At 50.9% G+C, this 16,265-nt stretch overlaps 3 protein-coding genes across 4 annotated transcripts in view; 1 reads left to right on the top strand and 2 right to left on the bottom strand.

The window, feature by feature from the left end:
- The window catches only part of babam2 (BRISC and BRCA1 A complex member 2), a 17,703-nt gene extending 11,791 nt beyond the window's left edge, over window positions 1-5,912 (bottom strand). The window contains exons 1-6 of the mRNA XM_077730591.1: window positions 5,765-5,912; window positions 5,095-5,266; window positions 4,704-4,780; window positions 4,169-4,263; window positions 308-502; window positions 63-137 (exon numbers count right to left, since the gene is read on the bottom strand). Coding sequence (XP_077586717.1) covers window positions 63-137; window positions 308-502; window positions 4,169-4,263; window positions 4,704-4,780; window positions 5,095-5,255 — 603 coding nt within the window. The 5' untranslated portion in view covers window positions 5,256-5,266; window positions 5,765-5,912. The remainder of the gene's footprint in view (window positions 1-62; window positions 138-307; window positions 503-4,168; window positions 4,264-4,703; window positions 4,781-5,094; window positions 5,267-5,764) is intronic.
- rbks (ribokinase) lies at window positions 4,992-15,411 on the top strand. Of its 2 annotated transcripts, XM_077730594.1 has the most exons (10): window positions 4,992-5,342; window positions 5,857-5,947; window positions 7,323-7,384; window positions 10,098-10,230; window positions 11,408-11,471; window positions 11,595-11,657; window positions 11,725-11,889; window positions 13,406-13,497; window positions 13,583-13,768; window positions 14,675-15,411. In XM_077730594.1, the coding sequence occupies exons 3-10, from the start codon at window positions 7,323-7,325 to the stop codon at window positions 14,846-14,848; spliced, it is 939 nt and encodes a 312-aa protein (XP_077586720.1). In that variant the 5' UTR covers window positions 4,992-5,342; window positions 5,857-5,947; the 3' UTR covers window positions 14,849-15,411. The 2 variants fall into 2 exon arrangements, with proteins under 2 accessions (XP_077586720.1, XP_077586719.1); XM_077730593.1 differs by lacking the exons at window positions 4,992-5,342; window positions 5,857-5,947 and adding an exon at window positions 5,956-6,189.
- mrpl33 (mitochondrial ribosomal protein L33) lies at window positions 14,950-16,265 on the bottom strand. The gene is made up of 4 exons (XM_077730595.1): window positions 16,117-16,265; window positions 15,815-15,833; window positions 15,618-15,724; window positions 14,950-15,240 (listed from the first exon to the last, which is right to left on the bottom strand). The coding sequence occupies exons 1-4, from the start codon at window positions 16,136-16,138 to the stop codon at window positions 15,191-15,193; spliced, it is 198 nt and encodes a 65-aa protein (XP_077586721.1). The 5' UTR covers window positions 16,139-16,265; the 3' UTR covers window positions 14,950-15,190.

The raw sequence follows: 16,265 nt of genomic DNA, 5'->3' as shown, positions 1-16,265 counted from the left end.
CCACCAAAGCGCCAAAGGGCTGTCTGGCCGGGCGGGGACCACGGTCGGATTCCGCCTCTTACCTTGAGCAGATAGATGGGTATGTTGTCAAAGTCCACCGGCAGTTTGAGGAGAAAGCGAGCAGAAAACTCCCCCGTCTGTAATGGGAGAATTTCACAAAGGCAAAGAAAGCGTTAGTCTCGGCCACTTCTGCTCTCCTCTCCAAACATCGGCCCGAGAAATAACATTGAGGCCGGCGGGGCGGGGCGTGCGCCGGTGCCGGCTCGAATCGAAAAAACGCAACGTCCGGCTGGGAAATTGTCCTCACCCAGCTATTCTTGTGTCCGGCGTAGATCTCCATGTTGTGGCCGTAGTCGGGATCCTCCAGCAGGCTATCGTACTCAAAGAGAAGCCTGGAGCTTTGGCGGAGACGCTGGCACTGGTAGCGGTGGTACTGCCGCAGCAGCTCCTTGACCAGCTCCAGCAGGCCGTCCGGCTCGGCCGCATCCCAATGGACCAGATGCTGAGGAAGGAAGAAAGAGGCAAACACGGTGGCAAAGGTCAAAAAGGGCCGGCCCTGGAAGAAGTGGAAGGCAAAAGTTGGCCCACCAACAGCCATGTGGATTGAAAAGTGCCCTTAGCAAGCAATGGATTTTGTGTCGAAAAGAACACGGCATTTGTCCGCAAATTCATTTCCCCCCCCCCCATTTCTTTGCTCGGGTGGGCATGACTGCAATGGGGCTCTATTCACCGTCAATCACGCTTGAGCTCATATTAAACCTCACTATTTTTAAACCTTGGATTCCGCAGCCTGACATACGTTTTCCGGAGATTGCGGGGTGCCGGGATTGGACGCTCGTTCCCGAGGGACTCGACAAGTTCCGGGGCGACTCGGAGAGAGAACGCTGACTCCGTGGCCCCGGTCCACCGGCCGGCCGGCCGGCGATGCCCAAAACCGGGAGGTGACGCAAACAAGGATGGGCATTGGCCAAAAGAGGCGCCGGCCACCCCGAGGCGGGAGCGCGCCCCGGCCGGGGACAGACGGAGGAAGTGCTGCGTCGGGAAATCTGACAGACCCTATCAGCGGATCTCCGCTGGGGTGGGATCAGAGGTGAAATGGGATGTGTGTGTGTGTGTGGGGGGGGGGGGCTCGTCCCATAGAGTAGACCCCAGCCAATCAAAAGGCGCCCACCGTCCTACCAAACCGTTTGTGTGGAAATCAACCAAGAAGGAACAAAAAAAGACAGGAAGGAAGGAAGGAATGACGTGAAGCCAAAAAGTAGTACAAGAAAAAGTACACGTGGATTAGAGATGGCGCGTGCCATCAAGCGCCACGCCACATTTGCTATTTTCACACTTTGTTGACAGAATGGTGTCTTTGCCTTTACCAAATGGATCCGGGGCCATGTGAAAAGTGGAGATAATGATTTTGTAGGCCAAGCCAAAGCATTTGTTTTCAGCTGCTGAATGTTGGCATTTTTAGAGATGCTGGCAGCCACATCCAACAAATGGCTGCGTGCGGCGGCGGGCATTAAACAACTCCCAAGTATTACATTAATCTCTGTTAGTCTGCGGTAATTCAAGAGTGGGCTCACGCCCCGTTTGGCCCCCAGACATTGCCAAGTGTAAGATCATCCTCAATTGCTCTTGTCATGTGTTGAAGATACTTGGCATCCGCATCGGCATTGGCATTCCCCCCGCCAGTCGGAGCTATTAACCCAAACCCAGTGCTTAGCGGCGGCGGCGGCGACGGCGGCGTCTCGAGAGCCTCCGCCCCCTCGTGCCAACCCACGCCGCCGCGTCGGGGGCTCGTCCCACGTCGGAGCTGCGTGAGGGCGCCTCCCCTTTGCCGACAATGGCCCAATGGTGTGTTTAAAACATCGGCGGGGCAAGTCGCCGGCCACAAAGACCATTAAAAAAAAGCCGCAACGCAACGGGAAGGAAGCGGTAAATCCGGCGGGTACACGCCGTACTCCGTGAGCCGCCACGACTTTAAAGGCCATTGTTAGAAGAGAGACCAAAGACGGCTTGAAACGCGGGCTAGGAAGCACCGGTCAATATTTTGCCAAGCGGACGGGAGCGCCTTTCCCCCTCCATAAAAGAATTCCCGCACGGCATCGCACTGCGCCGTCATTTTACACAAATACATTGTTGTGTCACAAATGGTATGGCCAAACAAAAAGGCGAGCCGTCTCATGGGAGATGCTCTGAAAATCAATAAATACATCCAGGAGCAATTCCCAGTGGAAAGTCACATGTCCGTGCGCATTCTCTAGAGGCCGTGGGGCCAAACTAAAACTAGAAACTAAAAGAAAGAGGGGGGGGGGGGGGCGCTGGCTCGCTCGCGGCCTCGCTCGCTGCCTCGCTCGCTGCCTCGCTCGCTGCCTGCTGGGAAAGTCCCCAAATTTCGAGTGTCAAGTCTAGACTTGATTGTCCACACAAGCATAGAGAGCAGCTTGGAAGAACAACTAGTGACAAAAAGCCAAGCGGAAATGTTGCTTTAAAACATAGCCCGATGAGCCAGAATGAAATGTACGATTTGGCCGACACTTTACACGCCGTTGGAAAATTCGACGGGGGTGCCGCACATGCGACGACGGCTCGTCACCCCTGAGCCAACCCGGCAAGTGGTCCGACTCGTTGGAATCGTTCAGACGGGGATCAGATGGAGTCTTTCACGTTGTTTCTTAAGAAGAAGGGGGTAAAAAAGTCAACACCCGAGGTGATGCAACCCATGTACTACTTGAGGGATTTAACTGGTATTGCGCACCCCCCCCCCCCACCTTCCCCTCCCTTCCCGTCTCTCGTCTTTGTCATTTCCTCTTCTGTGCTCACCTCTCTGTTCCCAAAATCCTCGTCATACTCCTCCGCCCATTCAATGCTGAATAGGGACTTTTGGCTGTGGCTTGTTGACTTGTAAAAAAACAAAATACCCAAATGACACAGTATTGAGTCTGGTGCTTTTTTGCCAGAAGAATCTCTTGATTGGGTTGCATTATCTGCCACACCGTTTGTATTAAGGTCAAACTGTGAACTGGAAGAAAAAAAAAAGTGACCGAGAGGAAATCATCATGCCCAACTCACAAAACACTATTGGCGCTATTACTGGAGACTGCATAATGTAAAAATCTGACGTCAATGGAAAAAGGGGAGGCCAAAGAATCAAAAAGGAAAAAAATCCATGCTTTCTTTTCATGGCAAATTGATCTGACGTTGCCCAGCTCAAGTAGCGCAAGTAGTGGACCAACATGCAAGTCAACAGAGCTTCCGTAACATTAGGGTGGAGGTAGTCGTGAATCAATAACCCTGTAAAGTTTTAAGTTGCAGATAACAGATATCGTGACCATTTGCCTCTCTGCTTCATTGGAAGCTTATCTTATTCAAGAGGCCGGACGTCACATTCTGCTCCAAAGAAATGATTCGAGGCAAAAAAAAAAAAACAAGCCCCGTCAACAGAAAAGGGAGTGGCGAAGGCGGCGGCGGCAAAGAAAGCCAGGTGAAAATTCCCGCTAACTCAAAGTACGATTTTACTCGTTCAAACAAAATCCCCCGTGGGCAACGCCGACGCCCTCCGCCACGCCGCGTGACCCCAAAGGAGTGCGTGCGGCCTCCAAAAAGGAAATTGCTTTGGGGAAACGTGGCGACTCTGGTCATGGGAAATGGGAAAATTCAAGGGACGACACGGCGGCAAAATGAGCGGCCCGCCAAGAAGAAAAGTATCTAAGTCTAGGTACCCGGCCGCCGGCATGGGCTCTCCGGCACACGCGGGAAGGGAAAGCGCGGCAGAAAAGAGGGGCCCCGCCTGACGACGGCAAAAAGCTTAAGACCGCGGTACTTCCCCCTCATGCACGCAGCTGGATTTATGAGAAGCTGAGCAATCCTCCCCTGCCCTCCCAGACTCTGACACGAGAGGAGGGGAAATCCAGGTGCTTTTTTTGCGAGCTGACTGAAAACAAATTAACACAAATAAAAAAAAAGGGCTTGTGGGAGGGAGGCAGTCAAGAAGCCTTTCAAAATCCCAAACAAAATTACTCATAAATTGTGTGTGTGTGTGTGTGTGTGTGTGTGTGTGTGTGTGTGTGTGTGTGTGTGTGTGTGTGTGTGTGTGTGTGTGTGTTCAAGAATCAGGCAAATCTTTTTTTTTTTATGCTGTCTCGAATCAGAAAAATCTTTTTAATATCCCACTCACCGGTAATTCCAAGGGTTCGGGCAGAAACTCTGCATCTTCTCCAAAAATAAAATCCGGGGGCAGTTCTGGATAGCGGGCGTTAAATATAATATCCCCTGAAGGGAAAAAAAAAGAAAAGAGATGAGACAAAAAGAGGAAATCTACACAAACAGTGTTATTGATGCACTCAAAATGTGGAATTGCTTCTGCATGCAGAACACAGCCTGCCATTCTTTTGGACTTATCGCACATCCCATCTATTTCTGTGCCACGACAGTGGAAACTTGTGCTTTTTTTTGGGTGACTCCAACGACAGCCCGCTTGGACAAATGTATACGTGGACATTTCCAGTGGAAATATGTTGTAACCTTCCGGGACCAAACCAAAATAAATGCACTCTCTGCCGTCACTCTTTATGGAACATTTTAAGAGGATATTTTTTTAAGAATAATGATGTCTTTTTAAAACTTTGCTTGTCTGTCTCAGGTCAAACGGTGGCGCACGACACCGCTTCTGAGCTCCACCTTCCGTCGCTGCGCTTGTTTTTATAACTTACATTTGAGGATTTCTCCCGCATAAGGTATATGAAGTTTGAAGCGATCACAGCAAGGACCCGGCGTCAAGGACGTGCATCTAGAGATGGAAGAAAAATCAAAGTCAAAAAAAGTGCGGAAGGATACAGCGTTTTAAACCCTTAACGCTCTTTATTGTCTCGTGCTTTTTTTTTTTTTTTTTTTAGATTAGATAACTATTCCTTCTTTATTGAATGAAATGTGGAAAATAATAACAACAGTATTAATAATAACAACAGTATTAATAATAACAACAGTATTAATAATAACAACAGTATTAATAATAACAACAGTATTAATAATAACGATACTACTACTACTACTAATAATAATGCTAATAAGAAAGTAGGTACTACATTGTAGCAGCTCACTGACCCTGTTTTGAGGTCCGTAACTCGGAGGCAATTAGTGGAGTCGAGGCCCACCCGGCCATTCCGCACCACACTGCACAGCAAGGGCCGCAACTCCGGGGAGATCCTGTGCAATGCAACTTCCGGCGACATGTTGTTGCTGTTGCTGCTGTTGCTGTTGTTCATCGTATCCACTTCTATCGAAGAGGAATGTCAAAAAGCAAGAGCACGGTCAAAAGATGTCTCCAAATGTGTACCGTGTACAGCCCTCACGTAAGACACGCTCGAGCTTTAACACTTAATAAAGCTTTGTACTATCTGGCCGAGTGTTTTCTTTGTTGACACAATTGTTTTGGTTTTCTTTTTTTATCCGTGAGTTCTGACTTGTCGTCAGCGTTCGCGGTTTACGGTTGTGTCGAGCAGCGACATTTAAAGGATGTTTTTATTCCTTTCCATATTACAACCTTATTATCCATTTCACTTAGATTTCTTATGATCGAAATGAATACGCCTGAATAATGACCGCGTTGACATTAAAATGATTTTATTTCTTTCCATATTGTAACCTTTTTTTTCCATTTTCACTTAAATTCCCTATGATCGAAATGAAAATACCTGAAGAAGAATGACCGCGTTGACATTTAAATGATTTTATTTCTTTCCATATTACAACCTTTTTTTCCATTTTGACTTACATTTCCTATGATCGAAATGAAAATATCTGAAGAAGGATGATGGCGTTGAAACCTTCAAAAAAAATCTTCAATTTGGACTTTTGTGTTTACAGTTGATACTGGAGTAGTTCCGGCAGCGCGCTGTTTTGGGTCCTGGAGAAAAGACCGCACTTAGTGTTCCAACACAATGCCTGTTGGAAATATGTAGGTCATAATTCCCTTGTCCAAGCAAATACATGCCTCGATTAACGTAACTCATTCGCACGGACAGAAACAAGTAACATTGAAGATATTTTCCCTTGCACCACAAATGGGTGATATTGTCCAACACTCGATTATATTTAGGCGTAACATTTCCGCTTGTCGAGCAGCGGGATTGATTGAAGCGTGTACTTCGCCCCGCATGATCTTCCTTTCGAAAACCGGAGAGCTAAACTGCGTGTTTTGTAAGTTTGGTTCCCTTCATAAGTTTTGCCGTTGTTTTATCTACAAAACAAGTACCGTACTTTGTTTTTATATTGACACAACTGCCAGTAGTTTTGGGGAGGGGGCGCTGGCCAGATTAGTATATACTACTACTACTACTTTTCTTGTCGAGTAATTGTCATTTATTCATGGCGCCATCTACGAGCGACTAATTCCGACCTGATATGATGTACTTTTTCAGTGACACACCCTTCACTTGAAAAAAATCAGCCCAATCCTTGCAGTAATTTTACAGATTTTCCTGTCAAAGCCGAAGTGAACAATAGCCAGAACAAATTCGCCGTGTTCCGCAATGGTTTTCGCCTTCCTTCGACCATTGACTTCTCCCATGGCAAGAGTTGGTGCACCTCACGCATGCACATTGCACTCCAACCCGCTCTGCTCTGACTTGCCGGTATAGCACTAAAATGGCCCACCGGTTTCTAGAGCAAACAGTCAGGTCATGTCATAGTGTGATCGTGGCAAAAGAAGCAAAGATGACAAGGACACTTTTGTTATCATTTCCTTCTTTATTTGTGGACTCGAGTGACCATGCTAGATCATTGGTTTCTAATACTATTTCCAAAAAGCTTGCCTTGTTTGTTTCAAATCATTCATTTAGCTGGGAAGCATTTTTGACAGCGGGCAAGGGGAGACAGCTGGTCAGCTTGGATGAATCAGTATTTCTAAACAAAAAAGATATGTTTTTTTTTAACGAATGTGTAGCTAAAAATATTCCAGGGGGCCGAGATTGTTTTTTTTTTGGCAAAAAAAAGAGAAGTTAAACATCCTCCTCTCCAGCCAGCGGCCAGGCTTTCCGAGTCCTCCCTCCGCTGGCTGCCGAGGAAGAGATTTGAAGAGATTAACGCGCTAGCGTAGCGTCAGCTCGCGTACAAGCTGAGGATTGAATTCATTAAAGACTTTGCTTGGCTGTGGTGTGTCCACAACGTCTTGTATTGAACTTGACACACACACACGCACGTGTGCGTGTGTGTGTGTCTTTGGACACATTTCCAAATTCCTTAATATGACATTGATCACGAGTCATGTTCTGATTTGTGTTTGATTTGAATGGAAAGATTGTTAGCCAAATGAATCCATTGTTTCCCAACAGATGATGAGCGAAGAGGCCTTTGACGTGATAGTGGTGGGTTCTTGCATGACCGACTTGGTTAGGTAAGTCAAGAGTTAACCCAGACCAGGGGTTGGAAAATGACTGTTTACGCTTTGTAAAAATGTTAGTACTCTTTTAATTTTTTTTTCCCGAGAACAAAAAAAAGCCTGTCCCTTTTGCCAGAAATGACTAGATGTCGATACAATAGTCGTAAGCACATCCGTCAGTAAGGCCAGATTTGGTCCTTTAGTCCTTTGACCCTCCTCTTTTCTCTCTCCCTCTCTCTCGAAAATGAAACTTTCCACCAGCAATGTTATCTTGACTAGTTTCGGGGAAAAGATGAACTGCTGCCTATTTTCCATCCAGACTATTTCCCCGCAGAATAGCAGAAGTGGTTTAAATGTAGTTATTGCTTGTCTTGCGCATTTGCCTGGCTTTTTGGGAAAGCCGGCAGGCAATCTTGGCGAAAGAGCGTCATCTCCCCTAGTTCTTCGAAGCCGTCTTTGGTTAACCGCCAGCGGCTTTCCCGAGATTTACGGCGCCAGACACTCCAATCATTGTTCTGCCTTCTGACAGAGCATGTCGGCTGCTCCGAGATCTAACGATGGTGGCGACGCTTTATGTCGGCACGTCCTAAGCCGTCGCCGTTGCGTCATCCTTTTCACTGCTGCCATTTTCAGGACCAGCAGGATCCTTTAGGGCATTTTCTTAGTCACGGAGCACACCGACTTGAAGCCACTCCCCTTTAAGCCCTTATTTTCTTTCATTTCTGGTAAACTTTGAACACCGTCGACCAGAGGGTCAGCTAGTGTGATCAAATGTCTTCAAGTGATCACCCGCATTGCCTTGTTGCCTTCCAGGAAAAGTGAGCAATGTCTGTAAAGCGGCGCTTCTCGACCTGGCTTGGGCGAGTGGCTCTCGGGGCTTGGGCCGGCCGGAGCCTCCGCCGTGGAGGTTAGGACATCCCGTCTATTCACCGTGATGACGTGCCCCGCTTGACCCTCACTGGCTGCACGTGATCACGTGACGTTGTTTGGCCATCCGGCGCTGCCACCAATCTATATATATATCTTGAATTTGGAGAGGAAAAAAAACAATTCCCATTTGATTTGACACTAAAGTAGAGCTCGCTGAATGCGCGTATGACACGGGTGGCCATGGCTGGCGCCAACAAGCTTAAGAAGCACTGCTGGAAAGTCAGTGTTTTGAGGAGCTTTTTGAAAAATTCACTTGCAAATGTGCCCGCGTTTATTTTTTTCATTCCAATTTTTTTTATCCCAAGCACAGCAGTTGTCCATTAGAACTAGAATGGGCTGACTGGAAATTGCGTGCCTTGGGAAAGTAAGTGCGTGTTTCTTTGGAGATGGAGGTCAGACGGCGGATAGCGGCGCCGGCAGGAATGTACTCCTTTTCGAGGCCTTCAAAGCCGTACGCGCATACGGCTTTGAAGTGGAAAATCCAGTAGATGCGTGTCGCTCCAAATGACGGACAGACGGCAAACGCAGACACGCGGGCATCCAAAGACGTCCTCGCGCGTGGGCACATATAGGCAAAATCTTCCTCTCAAATTCCAAAGGTTATGCTGTTTAAATACATGGAAAGGAGGGAGGAGCAGAGTCACTCAGTCAGCCACGACTCCAAGCTATTGTTAAAGAAGTACAGCGCCCCCTAACGCCAACACCCACTCTAGACCAGTGGTTCTTAACCTGCCTGCTTGGTGAAAAATTAAATATATGATATTTTTGATTTAATTTAAAAAAAACAAAAATCAAATTCAAGATCTATCAATTGTTTGCAATGGCCAAGCAATGTCACGTGGTCATCTGCAGCCACTGAGGGTCAAGCATGTTATCGCAGATAGACACCATGAGTGGATGTGCCTTGACCTCCCCGGCCGGACGCTACAGGTTCCAGCCAAGCCCTGAGAGCCACTGACCTGAGGACCCCTAGGATTTGTTCCATCCTAGCCAGGTTGAGAAGCGAGAGACCCCATAGCTTGTAAAAAAGGACCAGATTTGACATCCCTTTCTAACCAAGGGCATTATTTTACAAAGGAAGGATTGAGAGCGGCGATATTATTTTGTCTGGTGGTTGGGGGCTGCCCATTTGGGCGACACCACGCACAAAACCCCACCCCACTTTTGCCAGTTGTTTTTGCACACGGCACCGTCCGTCGTCCCCCTTACTGGAAATGTTGGGATTGAGAGAATTTACCGTAAGGCCGCGCAGCACACCTGCTTGCGGTCGACGTTCCCACGCGTACTTTGCCCTGAAATAAAGTCTGACAACAGATGGGAAAACACGTGGGTGACAAGATTTTACCCAGCGCAGATCCTCCGGCGGCGTGGCCCGGAGCCAAACCACAACGTCTCGACGCGCCGCACACGGCGTTTCCGCGCTCGTCTCTTGGCCCTCTTAGTCACCTTCCTTCCCGTCACTCTGCTGCGATTGGAGAAGGACAGTCGGCTCTTCAGTAGGGCACCCGGCTGTGGCAAAATAATTGGGGGGTGGGGGGGTTGGCGTCATCACTTGAGATATAACCTGGATGAGTCGCTCGTCCATCGTGGTTGGCTTGTTGCATTGTCAAAGGGAAGTGTCCTCCCCGTGGGCCCAAAAGGAGCGGGCAAAGTCGGGGCGCTCCATTGGTCCCGAAAACGTTTCGGCGTACTGACTTCCAGTGAAGGGCCAAACCCCTTGGTTTTCCTGGCGCCCTCAGATTGAGAAACTTGGGTAATAATAATAATCTTTTTTTTTGTTTTTTGTTTTGACTCTCAGCCAGTCGCCGAGGCTACCCAAAGAGGGCGAAACCATCCACGGTCATAACTTTTTCATCGGCTTCGGAGGAAAAGGGGCCAACCAGTGCGTACAAGCCGCGCGACTGGGAGCCAAAACGGCGATGGTGGCTAAGGTATGCGCGCAGTATTCCACAAGTCAAAACAAGAAGGGGAAAAAAAACAAACCTCAATGGCAGGATGAATGCGTGCCGCTCGCTACCTTACAAATGCCCTAAAAGGCGTCTCTTTGGTGGGGATCTAGCCCAAGGTGCGGGCTACAAAGGACTTTTCTCGGTGTCCTTTCGTTGTGGTCTGTACCGCCCGACACGGCGGTCGCACCCGGTCCCCCCAAAAGAGCGGCGTATCCTCTGTCGCCGGCTGTCGAGAGAGTGAGTGAGAGATAGAGAGAGAGAGAGCGAAGGCGGGGGCGGGCGGGCGGGCGAGAGGCAACTTTTGAGGGCAAAAAGTTGATTTTCCGCCCAAAAGTCTCCAGGTGTGATTTTTCTCTTGATCAATAGCAGACGGCGTGCATACGCCTGCCACCCACTCTCTTACGCCTTCAAACAAGTGTATTCCCAGAGCACGGCAGGCAAAGTCTCCCATCAGCCAGCACGCCGTGGCCTTTGGACCCGAGCGCTAAAAGCACCGGAGCCCCACCTCCGTCAGAACAAAGAGGCCCGATCGATAACCAGCCGGCGCAGGCAAGGAGCTCCGCGGGCACGGGGAGGCCCCAAAAATAGACATGCCGACTTATCCCAAACATCCAAGACACCCGGCCCTTCTTCAAAAGCCAACGGCGGGGGGCCCGGCGGCCAATAGAGGCCAATCGCGGCCAATAGCGGCCAATAGCAGCCAGCCCAAGCCATCGTGGCGAGACGCCTCCCGATACTGGTGCTCTGCCGTGTTTTTTTGTTTTGTTTTTGTGCAAAGCGTGGGTTCCAAGTAGGGGCCTCGGGGCAAGGTGGGAAGCCCTTCGCTCGCCTCCAGTAGCTCCGCATGTGGACGGAAGAAAGGAAAAACCGAGGGAGGCGGGCACCCAGGCGGGCTAATCGTGTCTTCCAGGCTTGGCGCAGCTGGCCCCGCCAGGGTATGCGCCCGGCTCGACCTTTGCGTCTTGCTTTTGTGCTCCCTTCTCCACGGTTGCGGCGGCGGCGGCGGCAACGTGCCAGTACGCTGGCAGGGCGCAGCGCGATCGAAGCCGTGGGAGACTGCGGGCGGGATACACGCATTTCAAACGTTGCCGCTAACCAAGTCTGACCCCGCTCCACGCCTTCCTTCCTTCTAATGCTTTTGCTCTTCTCTGGATCCCAGGTCGGGAAAGACTCCTTTGGAGACGGCTATCTTGGCAACTTCAAAGACAATGGCGTGCACGCGGGTACGTGGCCAATTGGCTCTGCCCGGATCACCTCCCGAGGAAGGCGGCCCCGACTTCACAAACTTGGAATCAGGTCGCAAAAGTATCATTTCATTGCTGACTTTTTTTTTGTTTGTTTTTTAGGCTTCGTTGGACAGAGCCCCGACGCCCCCACGGGCGTGGCTTCCATCACTGTCACTGATGCAGGTGAGGCCTTTTAAATTTATTCGATGCCGCTCCTCCAAGTCCGAGTGACCATCCTCTCCATTTGCAGGTCAGAACGCCATCGTGATCGTGGCCGGCGCCAACGCGCTGCTGAGCGAGGAGGAGCTGGGCCGGGCCCTCCCGGCTATCTCCTCCGCCAAAGTGCTGCTCTGTCAGCTGGAGATCGCGCCCCAAACCTCCCTGCGGGCGTTACGCATGGCCAAGGAAAAGAAAGGTCAGTGGTGGGACGGAAGGAAGCCCGGGGTTTTGGACAGCGGAAGGGCCCGTCACGCTGTCGGAGGTCGACGGCAGAACGCGGGCACCTGGTTAACCCGGGGGCTGGCTTTAGAGCCTTTGGCTCTTTTGGGGCACCATACAAAATATTCCCTTTTGCCACTGCGTGGGCGCGTCGGAGAGCTCGCAGGAGCCTGGCTTTGCCACGGTCACGACAAAGCCGGTCGGGAATGGGCGGCACCACCACCGGCTCGTAGAATGCCTGGTCCCCAACGGACGGAACGCTATTATTCCTAGAAGCCCCGGCCGGCGAGGGCCACGCCGGAAGCCGAGCGGCGCGACCATAACTGCGTTGCAGATGGGCCGCGCAGATGGCCAGCGCCACTCTCGCTCGCTCTCTCTCTCTCACACCGAATCACGTGATCTGGCCCACCGTGTCGCAAGAGAGAGAGAGAGAGAGAGACTTTGGCAAAGATGGGGCGCCCGCAACACCATTCTCTGGATAGATATTGGTAGAGAAGACTGGATGACGCAAAGTACTGCTCCGATGACGCAAATGTCACGTAGTGGTGGCGGCGGCGGCAGCCACTTTTTAGCGCAGGCCAGCTTTCTCCAACTAGTGGCCAGATAAAGAGACTGGGTCTTGGGAAGAGTCCACGTCGGGCGTTGTTGACCTGGCAAACGGCGACAAGCCACCTGTCCATCCCACAGATGGGAAGACCGCCTCAATTAATTCCCTCGTTTCAAACAAATGGCCAAAATGCAGAGCCGCTTTTCGATAGGATAAAGCTCTCTACTTTTGTATCATATACGCTTGGTGGCTTGTACTTTTACCAGCGGCCGGTGGCCGAGGCCCGTCGCCGAGCCACACGGGATGTGCCCACGCATTGACAACGGGTGCAGCGCGCACGCTTGTACGTCCAGAATATTTAGCGCGGTGCCACAAAAGAGCCCACGGCTGGGTTAAGCTGGGTTTATCCTCCCTTTCTAGCATTAGTGTTTGTCACGCATGAATATGCACGAGAGCGCCGCGTCGAACGCGTACGGCGGATTACAAACGTCTGTCTGACAAAAAGAGAAACGTGAAAATGCCGGGGCCAGATTCCGCCGCATTTCCACTCGATACTTGCGGTGGTTGCTTTACAGCCACTCGCCGCTGTTCCCGGCGCCGGCCTTTTTTCTCTTTTTCTCTTTCTTTCTTTCGCCGCCGCCCATCCATTTTTGGAGCCTTCCCCCACCTCCCGGAAAACCACCGTTCCGCTCATTTTCCGGCTCGACGGCGAAGCCGCCAAAGCCCCCGATTGACGTTTCCGCCCGGAGCAAAATCCGGCCTTCGGCGCCAAAGCCGCCCTTCTGGAGTGGGCGGCAAATGGCGCACGTTTGGCTGGGTTGGGGAAAGGCTCCCAAACGCTTGGGCGAGTCCACACGCGTCCCCTGGTGTCTCCTCCTTCCCATTTGAAGGGAGAGACGATAACTAATGCAAGCTCTCCTCCTCCTCTTTTTTTTTCTCCCGCCAGTCACCACCATATTCAACCCGGCGCCCGCCACGGCCGACTTGGATCCGGATTTCTATCGACTGTCCGACGTGTTATGCTGCAACGAGACCGAGGTGAGGCCAAAAAAATGCGCCTGCTCTTCCCCCAGCGTTCCGTGAAACCGGTCTCCCTCTCTCACCTCTTTGTGGCCCGACGCAGGCCGAGCTGCTGACGGGCCGGCCGGCCGGCACCCCCGAGGAGGCCGAGGGCGCCGGCCGGGAGCTGCTCGGACGAGGGTGCGGCGCCGTGGTGGTCACCTTGGGAGCCCGGGGGTGCCTGGTGCTGAAAAGCGCCCACGCCGCCCAAAGGCTGGCGGCCACGCCGGTGGCCGCGCTGGACACCACGGTGAGCGCTCCCGCCGGCCGCAACACCACTCATTTAGCGTCCCCCTAACATCGGTGGCCCCTTTTTAGTATGGGCGTCTCTCTCTCTCTCTTGCTTGTTTCCAGACTCTTTTTACTACTTGGAATGGTTGGGAAAACACACCAATTAATTGTTTGTGTAATTGCTTCTGCTACTGACTCATTTCTCCGTGGAGAGTTTTATTGTGCCACGTCGAGTGACTCACGGCCCAGTCCAGAAAGTGCCGCGTCGGCCTCCCTCCCAAACAGTAATTGTGAAAAAGAAAAAGTGGCAATATGGTACCGATCGTGCTGGTGTGTCTCAATGACGACTGGCTGCCATTGTTTCTCGGAGTCTGGCTAACGTAGACAAATGAGTGGCACTGTGATCCACCATCCTCCACTCCCGTGACTCACCTTTTGAACCTCCACGCGTCAGACAGAAAGGAGCGCAAAGCTCCTCGCCGTGGTTGGGATAAGCTGAGGGGAGTAGCCTCCCTTTCCAGTCCCCCCTTTCCCACACACGAGGTGGGCCTTTCTGTTCTTTGATGGGCCCATAACTCGGGGAAGGAGGTAACTCTTAACTCTTTTGAACAGCCTAATCCTTCTTCCAGTAATACCCCCCCCCCCCCCATCCAAACCCCCTCTTCCCCCTTTTACCTTTTAGTGATGGGGGGGCACTGTTGTTATCTGGTTTACCATTTTGAGCTTCAAATGCCTTCCAACTCGTCGCGTACTAAAGGTTTAAATGCCACGGCGCCCCCTACTGGCCAACACTCACTCTCCATAGTCCCCTTCCTCAAACGGCCAGAGCAAATGCTCTGGGCACTAGAGGAGCATTTGTCGTGACTTTGAAAAGGTGAGGCAAACTAACACTGCGTGATCTTCTTCTTGTTGTTGTTGTTGGCAGGGCGCCGGAGACAGTTTCATCGGAGCGCTGGCTTTTTACATGGCCCGCTATCCCCAAATGCAACTGGGGGAAATGGCCCGGAGGGCGGGCCACGTGGCGGCGGCCAGCGTACGGGCCATGGGGACGCAGTCGTCCTACCCGCACAAAGGGGATTTAGCCGTCGAGCTATTTTGACAGCGCGGCGGCGGATGTCCTCGCCCGCGTGTTAACCGGCGTGCCGTCGTGGGGCCATTCCCCGCTGCCCGGCGCCGGTCGCCGACATAACTACAATGGGACAGGTTGCAATTGTCTTTATTTGCAGTCACTTTGCCAAGGTCATCTGGTGACGAAAGCATGCGTGCTATGATTATACATTACTCGAAAACAAGTTGTGGTCCATAAGTCACTAAAACAAAACGTGGGTTGATTAACGTACATTAATAGACGCACGCAGCTTTGTCATGGCAGTATGCGATTGACATCGACTCCCGCGGCGTTTGTCTTTCTTTTTTTTGCTCCTTGTGTTGCGAGCCGGGGTTAGATGGATCGAATCTTCCTCTTCTCAAAGAATAGGACGTGCTTATTCACTGTCAGGAGAGAAAGGAATAATCAAAGGGCGGAGCGGGGTAACGGGTAGGAAAAGCAGCTTTGCTGCCTTCAAAATGACGGAAACAAAGTCCAGTGGACTTTGTAGTCACAGAAGTAATTGAAATGTATACGTGTGTCCATTCTAAATAAATGTAAAAAAAAAAAAAAAAGTTCATCTCTATTGATTCTTTTCTGGTTAAGTTGGGATCATTGACAAGTGTTATTATTACTTGAAGACTTGCTTTTGACTCGCTCCCAGCTAGGAAATTGCTACTTTGCCCATTCTTCCCATGACAACCAGCACACCTGATATTCTCGCCCCCCTCGTGACGTCAAAGGTGAAGCTCAAATTGCTCGGCGGCCACGTCGGACCTACCGAATGGGTCATGTTTGCGCAGCACCAGTTTATCCCGTAGTCGGCTCCTCTTGGTGTTGAAGACGTATCCCGTCCCCGCAGCGCTCATCATCTGCACCAGGACGGCCCTGACACAAGGACAAACATGATGAGACGGGTCCATTTGCAGCGGGAAAGGAAGAAAAAGAAGAGCGTCCGTTCGACGCGCCGCTGCTTACTTGGACTTCGCCTTGGCCACTGAAAACAAACGCACGGCGAGAAATGGTGAACACGAGTAACACACTCCTTCACAATCAGATCACAAGAATAATGAGGATGTTTGCCTTTAGCCGCCAGCATGTATTATGGGCCACGGTTACATTCTGCGACTTAACAACACGAATACTAGGTCATTAGGGTTAGCCTAGCTTGCTAATAGGTCACCGGCGCTACTCAAAGGCAACAACAATGCTGCAATTGCGGCAACAAGCACGTTCGCCCACATTCTCTTTTCAACCGCAATGTGTGGAAGAATACTCACAGTTGACGGAGGTAAGAAACATTTTTACTTTCTCTCCAACAGCAATTCGCTGCGTAGCATTAGCGCATGTTTTATTTTGGATTTTCTATTTTTTTTTTTTGCACTGCCGGGCGCATTGAAATGTTGCTTCCGGGTCAGCGTGCGTTTTA

Source organism: Stigmatopora nigra, chromosome 13, assembly GCF_051989575.1.
Source record: "Stigmatopora nigra isolate UIUO_SnigA chromosome 13, RoL_Snig_1.1, whole genome shotgun sequence".
NCBI classification, from domain to species: domain Eukaryota; kingdom Metazoa; phylum Chordata; class Actinopteri; order Syngnathiformes; family Syngnathidae; genus Stigmatopora; species Stigmatopora nigra.
The sequence above is the reverse complement of the archived record's forward strand: the minus strand, read 5'-3'. Positions and strand labels throughout refer to the sequence as shown.